At 39.3% G+C, this 18,575-nt stretch overlaps 1 protein-coding gene across 2 annotated transcripts in view; it reads left to right on the forward strand.

Annotated features, from left to right (window-relative positions):
- TENM1 (teneurin transmembrane protein 1) overlaps positions 1-18,575 on the forward strand; it is a 493,379-nt gene that overhangs the window by 97,630 nt on the left and 377,174 nt on the right. For both annotated transcript variants that reach the window (XM_040323926.1, XM_040323927.1), the window contains exon 2: positions 1,005-1,245. In XM_040323926.1, coding sequence (XP_040179860.1) covers positions 1,005-1,245 — 241 coding nt within the window. The remainder of the gene's footprint in view (positions 1-1,004; positions 1,246-18,575) is intronic.

Below are 18,575 nucleotides of genomic sequence, written 5' to 3' on the forward strand. Positions count from 1 at the left end.
TAGATTGGTGAATGGAAAGAAGAATATATTGGATTAAGGTATGACGCTAACAACATTTACATGTAATACATTTTCTGCCCGGAGTTTAGCTTTAAGCACCTCTTGAGTATACTGTCACTAATTTTGTAATCAGTATGTTTAGTTTCTGATCCACTCTATCTGATTTGAGATTCCTCACTTACCACTTAATTTTTTTGTAATCTTCACATAATTAGACTTTTTTTCTATGAAATCCATGCTTCATCTAATTTACATGTCAGTACATTTAAAACATATGTTTTGTATACTATACGTTTTTTTTTGTCTCCCCTGTTCTTTAACTAGTTGCTGACCAGCCACCGTCATTTTACGGCGGCAGGTCGGCTCCCCTGCGCGAGAGCCCGTAGCTCTAGTAAAAAAAAAATACTAATAAAAATGCCATAAAAATACCCCCTATTTTGTAAATGCTATAACTTTTGTGCAAACCAATCAATAAGCACTTATTGCGATTTTTTTAAGAAAAATATGTAGAAGAATACGTATCGGCCTAAACTGAGGAAAAACATTTTTTTTTATATATTTTTGGGGGATCATTATTATAGCAAAAAGTAAAAAATATAATTTTTTTCAAAATTGTCGCTCTATTTTTGTTTATAACGCAAAAACTAAAAACTGAAGAGGTGATCAAATACCACCAAAAGAAAGCTCTATTTGTGGGGAAAAAAGGACGCCAATTTTGTTTGGGAGCCACGTCGCACGACCACGCAATTGTCAGATAAATCGACGCAGTGCCGAATCGCAAAAAGTGCTCTGGTCTTTAAACAGCAATATGGTCCGGGGATTAAGTGGAAAGCGAAAAATTCAATAAACATCTTGAAATCAAAATATTGTAAGGACATTTGGTCCCAAGAAGGTACGCGTTGTGTGTATTCATTTTCAATATCGGCTGAACTCTGTCTTCATATTTACAATATGTTTTCATATATAGTTAATAATTTGTCTCTACTATGTGCTTTATGTTTCAGAGATTCCTGGAAGCCCAAGGAACCAGTTTACATTCAGGCCCCTACCTCCTCCTCCTCCACCACCACATGCTTGTACCTGCAGCCGACAGACTTCACAGACACTGGATACTCTCCAGAGGAGTTCTATGACATCTCGCAGTCAGCCAAGTCCAGCTGTTTCTAACCCACCCACGAGTACTCAAGATTCTGTACACCTGCACAACAGCTGGGTCTTAAACAGCAACATACCACTAGAGACCAGGTAAGATCCAAGAAAATACAAAACTTATCTTCAAACTCAGGCAAAAAATCTATATCTGCAGTATCAAAAAAAATTTGCTTTCTGTTCTACTTCACACAATGTTATAGCTCATTTGATGTTCCTTAGAGGAAGTCACTTTGCTTTGAAAATAAGCGCAAAGCAGTCTAATCATTATATCTACGGAGTTCCTACTGCTTTTGTGCTTTTACAGATAATTTCGTGTTAAAGCCTCTATTATACAGATCACACAAATTGTAGTTTGCTAGATAATTACTTGATCTGCATCAGTTTGACGTTGTGAAGTCACTGGGAAATTGGAGCACAATGTGTTCCAATGTGGCACTAAATGCTGACAGATGTTTAATGTAATGCTTGTAATTAATGAGGTATGTCTGTGTACAATTTTAGTGTTACTTTTTAAACCTATTTTTATATTACGACAGAGGTGTGCTCAATATTGGGTAAGCACTTCATTGTAGCTCCCCATCGTGGCATTTGTTGAAAAAAACTTGGACTGCAAACTTTTATCTTTCAGTAAAGAACAGTATAACATTAATTTTGTATGTTGTCACATGAGCAGAAGAAATTCAGTAATTAGATTGCTAACTCATTTTTATATAGAATCTTCATTTATAGATTTTCAGTGCGTCTATGTACAGTCAGTATTTACATAGGTATATACCGTATATACTCGAGAATAAGCCGAGTTTTTAGCAAATTTTTTGTGCTGAAATTGTCCCCCTCGGATTACATTCGAGACACCTTTTTGCGCCTGATCTCCTGAACTTTGGTGACCCGGTACTGGCCAGCCAAACTTGGCACACATGTATCCCCAATCTTCCTCTACAAGTGTGCAAAGTTTGTTGTCCGGGGGACGTACGGCCGGGGATCATCGATTTTTTCAAAGCCGGGCACCCCTTCCATAGACTCCCATGTTAAACGGTAATTTCTCCAGTGATTTTGGGGACCCGGTACGGCCGGTTGTAGGTCCCCTGGACCTGGAACTTGGCACACATTTCTCCTCTACACGTATGCAAAGTTTGTTGTCTGGGGGGACTTACGGCTGGGGAGCACCGATTTTTCAAAGCCGGGCACCCCTTCCATAGACTCCCATGTTAATTGTCAGTCTAGTCATGGGCACAGTGAGGTATGGGCACAGTGAGGCATGGACACAGTGAGGCATGGACACAGTGAGGCATGCGCATTGACACAGTGAGGCAACGTGAGGCACAGTGAGGCACAGTGAGGCATGCAGATGGACACCCTAGGTTTATACTTGAGTCAATACGTTTTCCCAGTTTTTTGTGGTAAAATTATGTGGCTCGGCTTATATTCGGGTCGGCTTATACTCGAGAATATACGGTACTTATAAATATTAATTGACAGTTATTTTCTGTGAATTTAAAATATAAAGTTTTTTTTAAAACAAACAACTGCACTGGAGAGCTTTTCCATATGTGGGGTAGTATTCAATAACTCATAAGGATACGGGCATGAATGCATTCATTTAAAACTGGATATAGTGTAAAATGATATATTGTACATACACTGCCATGAAACTAAGGTTTATTTCAACATGCTAGTGATAATTTAACCACTTAAGGCTGGATTCACACCTATGCATTTTTAGCATTTTTAGCATTTTGCAGATTTTCACTACAGAACATCTTCCATATGAAGCCATGGTAAATGGACTGTAGTGCAAATATGCAAAATGCAAAAAACACTAAAACAGCATAGGTGCGAATCCAGCCTCAGCCCCGAAAGTATTTCTGACTATGCCATTTTTTTTCGATACAGCACTGCGTCAATTTAACTGACAATTGTGACGTAGTGCGACGGTGTACCCTAACAAAGTTGATGTCCTTTTTTTTCCACAAATAGAGTTTTCTTTTGGTGGTATTTCATCAGCTCTGTGGTTTTTATATTTTTTGCTATAAACAAAACAAGACCAACAATTTTGAAAAAAAAGCAATATTTTTTACTTTTTGCTATAATAAATATCCCCCGAAAATATATATAAAAAAACACATTTGTTCCTCAGTTTAGGCTTATTGATTGGTTTGCACAAAGGTTATAGCGTCTGCAAAATAGGAGATAGATTTATGGCATTTTTATCATTTCTGTTTTTTTTTACTAGTAATGATGGCGATCTGCGATTAGACAGTTTAGACACTTTTGACACTATTTTGGGACAATTGACATTTATACAGCGATCAGGGCTATAAATAGCCACTGCTTACTGTATAAATGACACTGGCAGAGAAGGGTTTAACATTAAGGGGCGATCAGGGGGTTAAATGTGTGTCCTAGAGAGTGTTTATAACTGTGGGGGTATGGGACTGCCTGGGGTAGGAACAACAGATCAGGTCTCCCTACCCCTGACAGAATGGAGATCTGTCTGTTTACATTGACAGATCTCCATTCTGTCCTTCTCAGGAGCAATTGCAGCTAGCCGGCTTTATTTAAGATACAAAAGGTAGTCAATACAACAAATCAAATCTGAACAGTAGAAAAGTAGTCAATTACAATAAATGCATCAAGTATACAAGATAAAATACCAGAATGTACAGGTAATAGTAGCACCACTATTGTACTCAAACTAAAGCCTTATACACACGCACGGTTTTCTCGCCCAGAAACAGCAAGAAAACTGCTGGCAGAGCTTTCTTGCCGAGTAAACCATTTGTGTGTACGAGGCTTTGAGGTTTCTCATCGAGAAAACTGCCCAGAATCTAGACGAGAAAAATAGAGAACCTGCTCATTGCTACGGTTTCTAATACACCTTGAGAGAAGCTCACAGTGTGCAGCGAATTCAGAGTAAAGAAACAAAATCATTGTTCTTGCTAGTAAAATCCAAAGCAAAAGTACTGCTGGCAGCAGGGATTGATATACGTGCATCATTTTTGAAAGGTGATTGAAATTGCTCTGCAACGTAATTTCACCAAATCAGAGTAAGCATTTTCAGTACAGGAGATGAACCTGTGCAAGACTGACGGTAAGGCTGAATTTTAAGCTAATCCATTGCCTCTATTGTCCTTTTGTTCTTTCCATGATTTTTAACTAGGACTATCTGCATCTAATAAATGCAGAAGAATGGGCAGCCTGGCTGCCATAGTTCCCTATAATCTCTGATTTGACTTAATGACAGCAATGCTGACAAAAAGAGCTTTGGCCCAGGGAGAAGTCAAGTAGGAACTAAAGGAAAAATAGCACTTGTCGATCAGATTTAGGAATAGGGTCACTCCTTACAGCAATTTTAAATTCTACTCTATAGCTGAAGAAAAAGGTTAAATGATCATGTGAGCATCTGTATCTTTTATGCTCCCATCACTGTCACCTGGGGGGGGGGGGGGGTTGTATGCATTGAATATAGTATTACATTGGCTGTTTCCCTTTAGTTTATCCTCCCACCCTTTTGGCTCAGGTTTTCAGTCCCTAGTCATTCTACATGACCCTCATCCCATTGTTGGCAGCCATGTGCAAGTTCTCTAGGTCAAGTCCCCAAGCAAATATAATATAATTCAAATAGAAATGGCTTTAACATGATGACCTAAGTAGAGTTAACTATCTACAAATGATTTTTCTTACTGTTTTGTATCATGTATATAGAGCACATATAGAGAGAGGATTTTCAGTTTCATAGTTAACTCTCCATTTTGTGCTTCTAAAATGTGACGAAAGGAATAGAGAGACCAGCAGGGATCTAAATTGCAAAAGTAATAGGGCTGAAATGTTTTCCAGGTTAATTAACTTTGTCCTGTACAGGACTTCTTGCAGGGCTGGCCCAAGACATTGCGCTGCCTGGGTCCAAGCATGAAATTCCCGCCCCCCCCCCCAAAAAAAATCACACCCACCAAAAGGCCCCCACATTAATTATTTTATATCATGATAATTAAAACTAAAATAAATGTATCAGGATGTCAGATTTACATGCAACAGAACCTTGTCTATATGCAAAATGATATGACATACCATTATGTTCAATGTCCAAACCACAAACCCCATATCACAAACTCCCCTCATAACAGATCACCCCATCACAAATCTCCCCCATCACTAAATCCCCTCATCACAGATAATCCCATCACAGACCCCCCTCATCACAGACTCCCCTCATCACCTACCATCCCATCACCAACCCCTCTCCATCACAGATTCCCCCATTACAGACTCCCCTTATCACATACCATCCCATCACAGATCCCCCATCACAGACCCCTCTCCATCACAGATCCCTCATCACAAACTCCCCTCACCACAGACCACTCCATCACAGATCCCCCTCATCACAGAGCCCCCATCACAGATCCCCCCATTACAGACTCCCCTCATTGCAGACCATCCCACCACAGATCCCCCATTACAGACTCCTTTCCATCACAGATCCCCCATCACAAACTCCCCTAATCACAGAGCCCCCATCACAGATTATCCTCTCATCACAGATCCCCCCATCACAGATTCATCTTTATCACAGATCCCCCCATCACAGACTCCCCTCATCACAGATCCCCCATCACAGACTCCTCTCTTTCACAGGTCCCCCCATCACATACCCCTCTTCATCACAGATTCCCCCACCACAGACCCCCATCACAGTCCTCCAATCACAGTCCTCCATTGATATTACAGACTGCCCCTACCAAAAGATTGCAGCACTCCCCCTCCCATTCCTTATTTAACCACGTTCTGCCCAAGACCATCATATGACATCCTGGACTTTGAGTGGAGATATCTGAATGATGCCTGCAGCTACAGGCATCATTCAGATATCATTTTTTGCCAGTATTTCCCTGCAAAGTAAAAACAATCATAGCAGCTGTTAGGCTGCTTGGTTGTTTCTACAGGTGACGGGAAGGGATGCCCCATCCCACCACCCTGCTTCTATGCATAAAAATAAAATAAACAATTTTTTTAAAGCACCCCAGTCCCAGCGTGCTCGCACACAGAAGTGAAAACATACGTATGTCACACGCGCATACGTAAACAATGTTAAAACCACACATGTGAGGTATCGCCACGACCATTAGAGTGAGTATAATAATACTAGCCCAAGACTTCCTCTGTGATTCTAAACAGGCAACCTGTAAAAATGTTCTAACATCACCACAAGATTTTCAAGTACCGAAGTTTGGCACCATTCCACAAATGTGTGCAATTTTAAAGCGTGACATGTTAGGTATATATTTACTAGGCGTAACATCATCTTTCACATTATACAAAATAATCAGGCTAACTTTAGTGTTTTTTTAACAAAAAATCATGAATTAACAACAAACAAAAGCGTTTGAAAAATGTTATTCCCTAGGGTTACTGCTAAAAAACATATATAACGCTTTGGGGATCTGAGTAGTTTTCTAACAGCAAAGTTAAGATTTTTACATGTAGGAAAGGGGTGCCAGAACTAGCTTGGGCTGGAAGTGGTTAACATGTCATCATCGTCAGCAGTGGCAGAGTCTCTGCAGGGTTTAGATTTGACTAGGCTGAGGAAGGTAGGAGAGGAAAATCCTGAGCCTCTATTTTCGGCTAAATCAAGAGGGATCTGCTGCTACAGGTGTGTGCAATACCTCAATTGGAATCAAGTAGGAGTGCTAGCCCCGGCCCACCTCCATGAAAACTTGAGAAAAATAAGAAATGGCTGCACATCGGAAGGTTCAAAAAAAAATTCCTTTTATTGAAAAACGACCAGGTTACACCAGGGACACCAGGTATTAGTCGCGTAGACGTGTTTTACACATCTGACCTGTGCTTAATCATTACTCAATTGGTAATGATTAAGCACAGATCAGATGTGCGAAATGCGTCTACGTGACTAATACCTGGTGTCCTTGGCGTATTCTGGCCATTTTTCAATAAAAGGCAATTTGTTTTGAAACCTTAGTATGTGCAGCCATTTCTTCTTTTTCTCAAGCAGCAGCCCCTGACAGTGTATGTGACAGAGGAGCTGCCATTAGATGTGCGGCAGCAGCCAGCGAGCTTTGGGTGCTACCACTATTTTATTGTAGCCACCTCAGAACTACCAGGAAAAACCCTGACATTTTCTGGGGCTAAGGCGCTGCTCTCCAGTGTCGCGGCATTGCGGTAGGTTTCAGGATGCCATGTAACTTACAGAGGGCTGTGTAAATGGGCAGGTGGCTGAGGTGGTCAATATGGATCCCAGCGGCTGTGCATCTTACTCAGGTATCCATCTTAGATGTCGGTCCCCCTGCCCCCCCTCCCCCCGGGAAAAAAATCCTGGGAGTCAATTTTCCGCCCCTCTCAAAGTGCTGCTGGGGGCAGCAAATATATTATTTGCAAGGACCTGTCAAAGAAATGTATGTACAACACATGCATGCATCACTATTGAGAATACTTTTATTAGCACATTTCTATAACAGATTTGAGATTGAGTAAATTGCATAGAATCCATTGCTCATAGTGAAACATTATACTGCCAATAATTTTCTCAATATATGTGCACAGTAGCTCCTTCTCAAGATATTATTAGGACCTGAGTTTCAAGCATTATGAAACTGATTTTTTTCCAAACAAAAGCATATGAAAAATGTCTGCGCAAATAATGTTCAACAACAGCCATTTTATTCTGTAGGGTCTCTGCTAAAAAAACAACATATAATTTTTGGGGGTTCTGAGTAATTTTCTAGCAAAATAATTATGATTTTGGTCAACATGTCATCATTGTCAGCAGTGGCAGAGTCTCTGAGGGGTTTTGATTTCACTGGGCTGAGGTAGGTAGGAGAGGAAAATCCTGAACCTCTATTTTTGGCTGCAGCAGCAGCCCCTGACAGTGTATGTGATGGATGAGCTGACACTAGAGGTGCAACAGCGACCAGCAAGCTTTGGGTACAACCACCATTTTGTTGTAGCCCCCATGGATCCGCTGGGAAAAACCCTGACAGTTTCTGGCACCTCTCGCTGATGTCGCGGCATTGCAGCAGGTTTCATGAGGCCGTGTAGCTTATGGAGGGCTGTGTGAATGGGCAGGTGGCAGGAGATAGTCGATGTGAGTCCCAGCGGCCATGCAGAGCTTCTCTCTCAGATGGTCACCATGCCCCCCCCTGGAAAAAAAAATCTTGGGTGTCAATTTTCCACCCCTCTCAAAGTTCAACCTGTGGCGGCCCTGATGCCTTGTGGCTGGCAGAAAAATCATGCCAAGAAAAGAAATGCCGGGGTTATATGTATACCAAGCTTAAAACATTTTGAAAATTATCTGCAAAGACTGGGTAAATAAATGTATGTACAACATCTGTGCATGCATCACTATTGAGAATACTTTTACTAGTACAGTTCTATGACAGATTTAAGACTGAGTACGTTACAAAATATCCATTGCTCACAGTGAAACAATATGTTGCCTAGTAGGTTTCTCAATATGTGTGCACAGTAAACAATATATTAAAGGTTGAGGTGTTAGTGATGTTCAGTAAAACATATAAAATTAATTGCAAACATACATAGTATAGCAAGCTAGAAAGTCCATATGTGATGAATCCCAACACCAAAATGTGATGCTCAAAAATAAACTTCTAGTTCGATAGATGGGTGGCCACTCATCAGAGAATTATGACCCCTTTTTACAGGAAGGTCAAACAGCGCTTCTGTAATACCAATTGATTTCACTGACAGCACAGTTCCACTCCACTGGCCCCTCGAGATGAAACTAGGATGGGAAAAATGACTCCACAAGAGACATAGAGGAAGGTCTCATATTGTAGTCATTTTATTAAGGTAAAAAATGACAACAAAAAATGGCAATTACACTCACATGTTACAGTGGCAATCCAGGCACCAGGTGTAATCAGCATGTGCAAGTCGGCAAGTCCATGAAGGATGGCGTGTAGTCTGTGTCTCTCCTGAAAGCAAAGCCTGAATGGGATGTAGGATCAGGACCTGGAATGGCGGATCCTCTACTCCTATATGTGCACAGTAGCTCCATCTCATGATATTATTAGGACATGAGTTCCAAGCTTTGCGGAACATGCTTGGACATGTGCAGCTTCATTGTTTTCAGCAATGGGGCCATGCCAAAAGGTACTTTGAAAAGGTTTGGCACAAAAAAGGCACTAATATATCCAGGCATTTTAACTATTTTATGGTCCATGAAAATGCACTTAAATTCTTAAAAACAAAAATGCGGTAAACGCTGATAAAATAAATGCTATTCCAAATACTTACTACATATGTAAATGCAAACAACACTACAGTATAAAACAACAATTAGTTGAATTGGATTGATTTGTGTATTTTTTCAACCTGACTATATAACTGCAAATAATGCACATAGAAAATGGTATAAAACACTTATGATTCTTCAGAATGCTAATAAATTCCCATGCATTTTAAGGGCTTTTTGTGTAAACAAGCCTTTGGGCAAAAGGCTGGTTGGTCTTACTCTGCAAAATGGCTCATGGCAGGGAGGACTCTGGGGGTGCATCCTATCTGCGCAGAAATGTCGGGAGGGAGTACATTTCTCAGTGAAAAACTAGCGACAAGAACTTATAGCCTGCAGCTTGCAAAAAGGCTGCACCAGTTAGACATGAAATGAAACAAAAGCACAGACAGATTAAGATGCAGTTCCCAATTTCTCATATAGCTGCAATATTAGTAGTGTAATAGTCTCAATGTTATCAGATGTTCTCCAGCTCCTTGATGAACCCTTACTTAGCTGAAAGCATAAATGCCTAATTAAAACTTCAGTTTTACCAATGTCTTTGCAAACCGTGGCTCTCAAGAAGCTGTGAAAATACAAGTTTCTGCATGACTGACAAGACACACTGGGACTTGTAATTTTACAACAGCTGCAAAGGCACAATAGCAAAATGAGTGTGAACTAGACATATTGTTTACTTCATTGTAAGATATAACAAAGTGGTAAGCTTCATTTCATTTGATTAAATACCATATTTTCACAAAGCACAGTAGATTATTTTGGTTGTAAAATTTCAATTTGTGTACACTGGCTATTAAATACAAGTTATCTGTAACCAGTGACATGGCTAAAATAGAAATCTATCTATCATGATCATGCAAATCATTGTTTTTTATCCTTATTCTCCTTCCTTTTATTAAGGAAATCAGCTAGCCAAAACACATATGACACTTGCCTGTTTAGGGTAAGCATGGGACAGGGTTCATGCATCCCTGAAATTAGGCCAAATTGAGGGCGTTGAGGGCATATTTTAAGTAAATGGAGAAGTAAATGCTATAATCTGAAAATGGGAAAAACAAATGGGTGGCTGTTCATGTAGATAAGTTATTTTCTAGGTACCTTGCACATTTCTAAGTATTTTATGGTTATATCACTAATGGCCCGTACACACAATCAGAATATCGGACGAAAACGATTGTCCGATGAAGAATTGTACGATTTTCGGATTGTATGTACACTACTTTAGAGAGCCAATCATGACAGTTCATCCGATATTATTCGATCGGACAAGCACAAAAATGTTCCTCGTACGATGCCAGATCGTACAATTTTCGTTTAGTCAGTATAGTTGCCATCCGAAAATACAATACAAATACATTACAACATATGACATCACTTCTGATTTTTTTTTTCTGTCATACGAGAATTTTCGTGACTTTAATAACCTATTCAATTTCTACTTGCGACTATTAAGCGAAAAAAGATGTACGATCTGACGTACGATATCCGGATCGTGTGTACGGGGAATTAGTTGTGCTCTTTTAAGCTTAGATTGCAGTTATTGGCGTCAGGTTAGTTGTTTCAGTAGGTCCACCACTTTTGTTGTTTGGATTTATTTTGCAAAGAATACCTAATCATGCACAAGGAAGTTTAAAAAAACAAACAAAAAAAACAGCATGTTTGCTTGCACATGATTAGATGATGGAAGTCAGCAGAGTTTCTGCTCATTAACTAAGCTCTGGAGCAACTGTAAAGTTTGCAGTCTTTTTCCCGTTAGTAATTCTACAGCTTTCTGTCACTATTGAAATTAAAATTGGGCATATCTTAAAGATTAGGTCACATTCAAGAATCAATGTTATTGTTCTGATTCTGCAATATGACTTTTTTAATACACTCCACATAGCTTCTTTTTTCTTTATAGTAATCATTTAGGATTTTGTTTCCTTTCTACCCACATACATTTTAATATTTCATTCTGTATGATATATTTCTGTACGTTATACAAAATATTCTGTTATCTAAGCTGATTTACTTTGTGTGTATTACATAAACCATTTTGGAGCACCAGGATCAACAAGCCTCCAGTAATCTGTATTTTTAAAGTGAATGAGATCATGCAATCAAGGCAACAATAATGTAAGATAATACAAAATGCTGGGTAAAATAAATATATGGTTATACATTCTACCCAAAGCACTATGTTAATCAACCATTTACATAATTTATTTGCATTTTTGCATCTAACAGTACATTTTTGTAATATCTTTAGATGAGCTGCTTTCATTGATCATACAGCATAATGATCTATGTTTAATGCTGTCTATTGTCTAGGATGTAAATATTTGTTCACCATAGATACAAATTTTATATTTATAGTTTTATATTGAAGGTATTTATTAGGGATGAGCCAAACACTCCCCCCCCCCCCCCGGTAGAACATGCGAACAGGCAAACAATTTGTTTGAACACTGTTAAAGTCTATGGAACACAAACATGAAAAATCAAAAGTGCTCATTTTAAAGGTTAATATGCACGTTTTTGTCAGAAAAAGTGTTTGGGGGCCAGGATCCTGCCCCAGGAGACATGTATCAATGCAAAAAAAGTTTTAAAAACTGAAGTTTTTTCAGGAGCAGTGATTTTAATAATGCTTAAAGTGTAACAATAAAAGTGAATTATTCCTTTAAATTCCGTACCTGGGGGTGTCTATTGTATGCCTGTAAAGTAGCACATGTTTCCCATGCTTAGAAAAGTCACTGGCTTTTCAGAATATAGAAGGGGACCCCCAGATGCCGGCCCCCCCATGTGAATTGGAAACAGGGTACATTGTACCCCTAACATTTCACCCCAAAAAATTACAAAAAAGGTAAAAAAAACACACACACAGCTTGGGACAAGTTCTTTAATAAAAATAAAAAAAATTCCAACAATGTAATCCTTCTATGACCTGGATCCGCTGCCACGAACGATACAGCCTCCATGGGAGGGGCAATGGGGGTGTCCTGTGACACCACTGGGAAACCGCTAGAAACCTCTGTTGCATCAGAGCGGGGTGGGGTCACCCTTCCACGTCACGGGTGGCCCCGTCATTGGTTATTTAAGAGTTGTCAGATGGGTCGCGCGTCATTTCGGCCGGGCACCTCCTATGGAGGCTGTATCATTCATGGCGGCGGGTCTGGGTTGTAGAAGGATTACAGCGCTGGAATTTTTTTATTAAAGGACTTGTTCCAAGCTGTGTGTGTGTTTTTGTTACCTTTTTGGTACCCCCTTACCAATTCACAAAAGGGGAGCGGCATCCGGGGGTCTGTTAAAGGAGGCTTCCAGTTTCCTATAAGCCCCCCGCCCACAGACCCCTACAATCACCGGGCAAGGGTTGTGAGGATGAGGCCCTTGTCCCCATCAACATGGGGACATCCTCCCCATGTTGAGGGCATGTGGCCTGGTACGGTTCTGGAGGGGGGCGCTCTCTCGTCCCCCCCTCTTTTCCTGCGACCTGCCAGGTTGCGTGCTTGGATAAGGGTCTGGTATGGATTTTTGGGGGGAACCCCATACCATTTTTTTTATGTGGGGTTCCCCTTAAAATCCATACCAGACCTGAAGGGTCTGGGATGGATTTTGAGTGGGACCTCTATGACATTTTTTTTTAAAATTTGGCACAGGATTCCCTTTAATATTCATACCAGACCCAAAGGTTTTAAATGATATGATACTATTGGAAGATTGTGGTTTGTTGATCTCACTCTCCCTCACCCTCCATCTATTCCAAAATAGAACTGTGTCTGCATAAAACAAGGCCCGCATCAGTTCTTACGTATGTTTTAGGTGACAAAATATCAACAATAAAGTGAAAAATGTGGAATAAATAAAGCAAAACTTTTTGTATTGGGATATTAGCTAATTGGGAAATATAACCACAGTTACACACACCATTGCATATGTATTGTTTTCAAGATGTCGCCATACAAAATTTTGCATAGGAGCCTATTTATTCTGTGATTTGCTTAAAAGTATGCAATAATACAGATAATTATCTAGGTCATCTGAAGCTTCTTGCACCAAATATTATCAGATTAGCCATACCTTTTCAGTGATCAGTATCTGGTTGTTCATTAACTATTTTATTGTTCAACAAGCACTGTGTACAGATGCAAATAATGTACAATTTAACTGTACAATTTTAGCCTGTATATTATTGGAACTGTTATGGTTATTTATCATTCTACGGAACAGGTTTTCTTCAGCTTGCAGTGTGCCAATATTGAGGTCAGGTGAACCCAAAACTAAGAATGGGGATACATACTGAGCATTGTGTCACTTCATTTTTCAAAAGACAAAACATCATAAATTTCACCAATACAGCTCAAATTTGAGATAAGCAAGCTACCATAAATCTCATTAAACTTCATTAGCAGAAGATTGTAAAACTTCCAATAGTAATATAAACAGTACTTAGCAGAAGTGTGTAAGCCAGAACACTGATATGCCATTGTAAGACAGCATTAAGCAGAGAGTTTTAATTAAGGCTGTCATAAATTTTCTAGGTCATAAAATAACTTTATGTCATTCATAAATAAAATAGAAGGTAGTTAAGGGATCTACTTTCCTATCTGAGTTTTGTTAACTAGCAGCTTTAAAATAACAGTCGTATTCCTTTAACCACTTGCCTTCTGTGCACATACACCCCCTTCCTGCCCAGACGAAAATTTTAGCTTCTGGCACTGCGCCGCTTTAACTGACAATTGCGCGGTCGTGCGACGTGGCTCCCAAAAAAAATTACGTCCTTTTTTCCCACAAATAGAGCTTTCTTTTGGTGGTATTTGATTGCCTGTGCGGTTTTTATTTTTTGGGCAATAAACAAAAAAAGAGCGTATATTCTGAAAAAAAACACAATGGCCCAGATTCACAAAGCACTTACGCCGACGTATTTCGAGATACGCCGCATAAATGCAAATATGCACCGTCGTATCTGTGCGCCATGCCCACAAAACTATATACGCCTGAAAATGTTGTACAATGTATGTCATTTTAATTGCAATGGATGCCGAACAGGCATATTTATGTATGAAACAAGAAAAGAAAAATGAAAAAAAATAAAGTGGATTAAAAAAAAAAAAAAGAAAACAAAAGTCCAAGAAATGCATTTACTGTGTGCTATGGTGCCTAACCTAAACAAACAGTAAAAATAATAAACGATTGTAGTAGTTTTAAACTGAACCATTTAATTATGCTCATGCTTTTTTGTTTTATGCACTGTAGTGGTGTAAATGTTATTGCGAATCATGGTGGCTCATAGCAAAATTTCTATGCTTCCCCCTTTCTCAACTAGCTCATTCAATTCTCAAATTCTCTCTCAGCAAAATGTTGATGCCCCCCACCCCCTTTCTTAGTTAATTTTCTAACTCTTCAGCAGAATAGGTGTAAGCATAGTTAGTACACTACTAGGGTTCAGTTCTAGATAGCAAGCAATTAAGCTGCAAGTTAAAAATTACTTGCTAAGCTATTGATAGACTTTCCAGGCTTCACAAGTCTGAATTCCATGACTTTAGATCAACTTTATTTGCAAACATTCTGCAAGTTGTCTGCTGCAAGTTCTGGCTCAGTTATGTTGTGCAATAGTTATCCCACCACGGGGGTCACTGTGAGCTCTTGCTAAAGCCTCACCACTGCAACTTTGCTCTTGGTAGAGACTTGCCATGCAAATTTGCTACAAATTGGAAAAATGTCAACGTGCTCTGCAAGTGTACAACTGGCCAGTGAAAATGTGCAGCAAGTTCACAAGACTTACAATTCAACACTCTCAGGCCCCATACACACCATAGAATCTATCCGCAGATAAATCCCATCAAATGGGTTTCTGCGGATAGATTCTATGGTGTGTACACTCCGTCGGATATCTATCCGCAGATAAATCTCCCCTGGGATGGATTTCCAGCAGATGGATATTTGCTGACATGCTCAACAAATCCATCTGCTGGAATCCATTCCAACGGATGGATTCGCTCGTCTGTACAGACTTACCGGATCCATCCGTCCAAAGGGATTCCCCGCACGCGTCGTAATGATTTGACGCATGCGTGGAATTCCTTATATGACAGCGTCGCGCCCGTCGCCGCGTCATAATAGCGGCGACGGCGCGACACGTCATCGGCAGAGGATTTCAGCGGGGATTTCAATGCGATGGTGTGTACACGCCATCGCATAGAAATCTTCTGAAATCCTCAAGAGGATTTATCCGCGGATACGGTCCGCTGGACCGTATCTGCGGATAAATCCTCTCGTGTGTATGGGGCCTCACAAATTTGTAATAACAAAGTTACAAATGGTTTTGTACACAATCACTCTATAACCCTAATACAGGCTTCTTTAAACCCTAGCTTCTTTATGTTTTTTCTTCTTCTTTTTTTTTGTAGATTTAACGGGATACTATCAAATGTTTCGTTCAGCATTGTTTAGTCCATCCCGATCTGTTGCTCCTGATTATCTTCTCGGGGCCTAATGCCGTGTACACACGATCACTTTTTGTGATGAAAAAAAATTACATTTTTAAAAACGTCATTTAAAATGATCATGTGTGGGCTAAACATCATTTTTTGTCTCCTGAAAAACGACCAAAAAAAAATTCGAACATGCTTACATTTTTTATGTCATTTTTTAAAATGTCATTTTTTGTGTCGTAAAAAATTATTGTGTGTGGGCAAAAACGACATTTTAAACCCGCACATGCCCAGAAGCAAGTTATGAGATGGGAGGTAAAACTAGCATTCAGAATTGAGTAAGCACATTCATCACACTGTAACAGACAAAAAAAGCACACATCGTCTTTTACTAACAAGTAACCAGCTAAAAGCAGCCTCAAGGCGAATAGAACTTCCCCTTTAGAGTGCCGTCGCTTTGTTCATCATTTTTCAAAAACTATGGTGTGTGGGTAACATCATTTTTAATGATGAAGTTGGAAAAATTTCATTTTTTTTTCATGATAAAAAATGACATGTTTTTTCATCACAAAAAGTCATTGTGTGTACGCGGCATTAGAGTCAGAAGGAGGTCTCTATGCCTGGAGCATTTAGTTCCTGATAAGAGGCTCCAGGTTACCAAGGAGAGAGGGTTTCCCTTCTCCCTTCCATTATAATATAAGGATGAAGAGATCTCCCCCTGACAAACTTTTAACTGATTTAGTTTTAGGGATCACACCCTTCATTTAATTGTTTATCATTTTAAGTTCATGTTTCTCCAATAGCTTACATGAATCTATCCTTTTTCTAGGATGTTTTTATTAATTTATACATTTATTGACTAATGATTTTGTGCAGTTTTGTCTAGTTTAAGTTTTTGGTACCTCCCAGATATCCAGATATTTTTTTATTTTTTCATTTGTTGATGTGCAAAATACATCTTTGGAAAGAAAAAAATGGAAACAAATACATCCTATGCATTCTTCATATCATTGTTTAAGCAATTGGTATAATACACACATATGGCAACATTGAAAAGATTATCTGATTGATAAAAAAAAAAAAAAAAAATTCATACATGATGAAATTTGCTGGTGAAGGAATAACAGACAAGCTGATATAAGAGCAGGATGTTTATGATCTTAAAGGATTATTATAGATTCTGATGTTTATTTTATTAGGAACATTTAACTAAAGCTTACGTAAAATTTAGGTCTCAGTCCTGTACCAGCATTGCACAATAATGCATCTCTTTTAGAGCATCTCTATCTGCAGTATTGGCTGCCTGTACTGATGTAACTAAGTACTTTTGAGGATTGTGAAATGTGATTTATTGCACTACATCACTTTCTTTAAAGCGGTGTTTCACCCTAAAAAACAACTTTATAGCATGTCATTCAGCATAGTAGCGCGAGCTACAGTATGCCTTTATATTTTTTTTTGGCGCCGTACTCACTGTTTAATCGCGTAGTAAAGTTTCAGACTCCCCGCGGGGAATGGGCGTTCCTATGCAGAGGGCTCGTGATTGATGGCCGGCTATGGCGCGTCATGCTTCACGAAAATAGCCGGAGTAGGTCTTGGCTCTTCACGGCGCTATACGGCGCCTGCGCACAGACATCGGAGCTGACTGCGCAGGCGCCATGAAGAGCAAACACCTATTTCGGCTATTTCCGTGAAGCGTGACGCGCCATAGCCGGCGGTCAATCACGAGCCCTCTGCATAGGAACGCCCATTCCCCTGAAACTTTACTACACGATTAAACAGTGATTACGGCGCCAAAAAAATATAAAGGCATACTGTAGCTCACGCTACTATGCTGAATGACATGCTAGAAAAAATTTTTTTTAGGGAGAACCCCCGCTTTAAGCAAACATTTTTCAATGCTTGCCTTTATAACATGTTAAACATTTCTTATGCCATAACTAGTTTTATTTTTTATTTTGGTGTTATTGTACAATCTGTAGAGTGACACAAAGCAATTTCTCTGACAGGATGATTATACTTTTCATTCAGCTGATTCTGTTAAAACATCTTCAAATATAGTAATATAAGCCAATACTGTTCTCTATAAAGAAAATAACTATTTGGTCAATTTAATAGCATACTGCAAAGGGCAATAGTTGCCACGTTCTGTGGTTAGAAAACATCTTTCACTAGCTAAGCTGTTGAAATATGATAGTATTTTTGATTAGTTGCTTTGGTCACTGCTCCTTATGTTAATAAAGAGCAACACAACACAAATATGAATTGCTGCATGGGGTTAAGGGTGATTATGTTGTATTTTATAGTGTATTTAAACTCTGAATCTAATTATCAGATATGCCTCACTGAATACAGTTTTCTTAGGCCAATATTTACTTTGACAGTCTATTGCACACTTTCTTACCTGGAGATCCAACCTGTAACATTCCTGTTTCAGGCTGACAGGCTGGAGGGTTGATTTACTAAATATAAATAGACAAAAGTCAAATAATTGTTTTAAAAGAAATACAAAAACACACGTTCCTTAACTTTTTCTAAGAAATACAAATGTTTATTTAGGAGGCTATAATATTTTAAGATTAAGTCTAAGCCACCTCCTTGCAATTAGCTACAGTATTGTCAGTCTGCCTTCTTAAAGGAGTTGTAAAGAAAAAAAAATTTCACCTTAATGCAATCTATGCATTAAGGTGAAAAAACATCTGATGACGCTGCCCCCCCCCCCCCCCCGAGCCCCCATTTTACTTACC

Source organism: Rana temporaria, chromosome 9 (genome assembly GCF_905171775.1).
Source record: "Rana temporaria chromosome 9, aRanTem1.1, whole genome shotgun sequence".
Taxonomy (NCBI): Eukaryota; Metazoa; Chordata; class Amphibia; order Anura; family Ranidae; genus Rana; species Rana temporaria.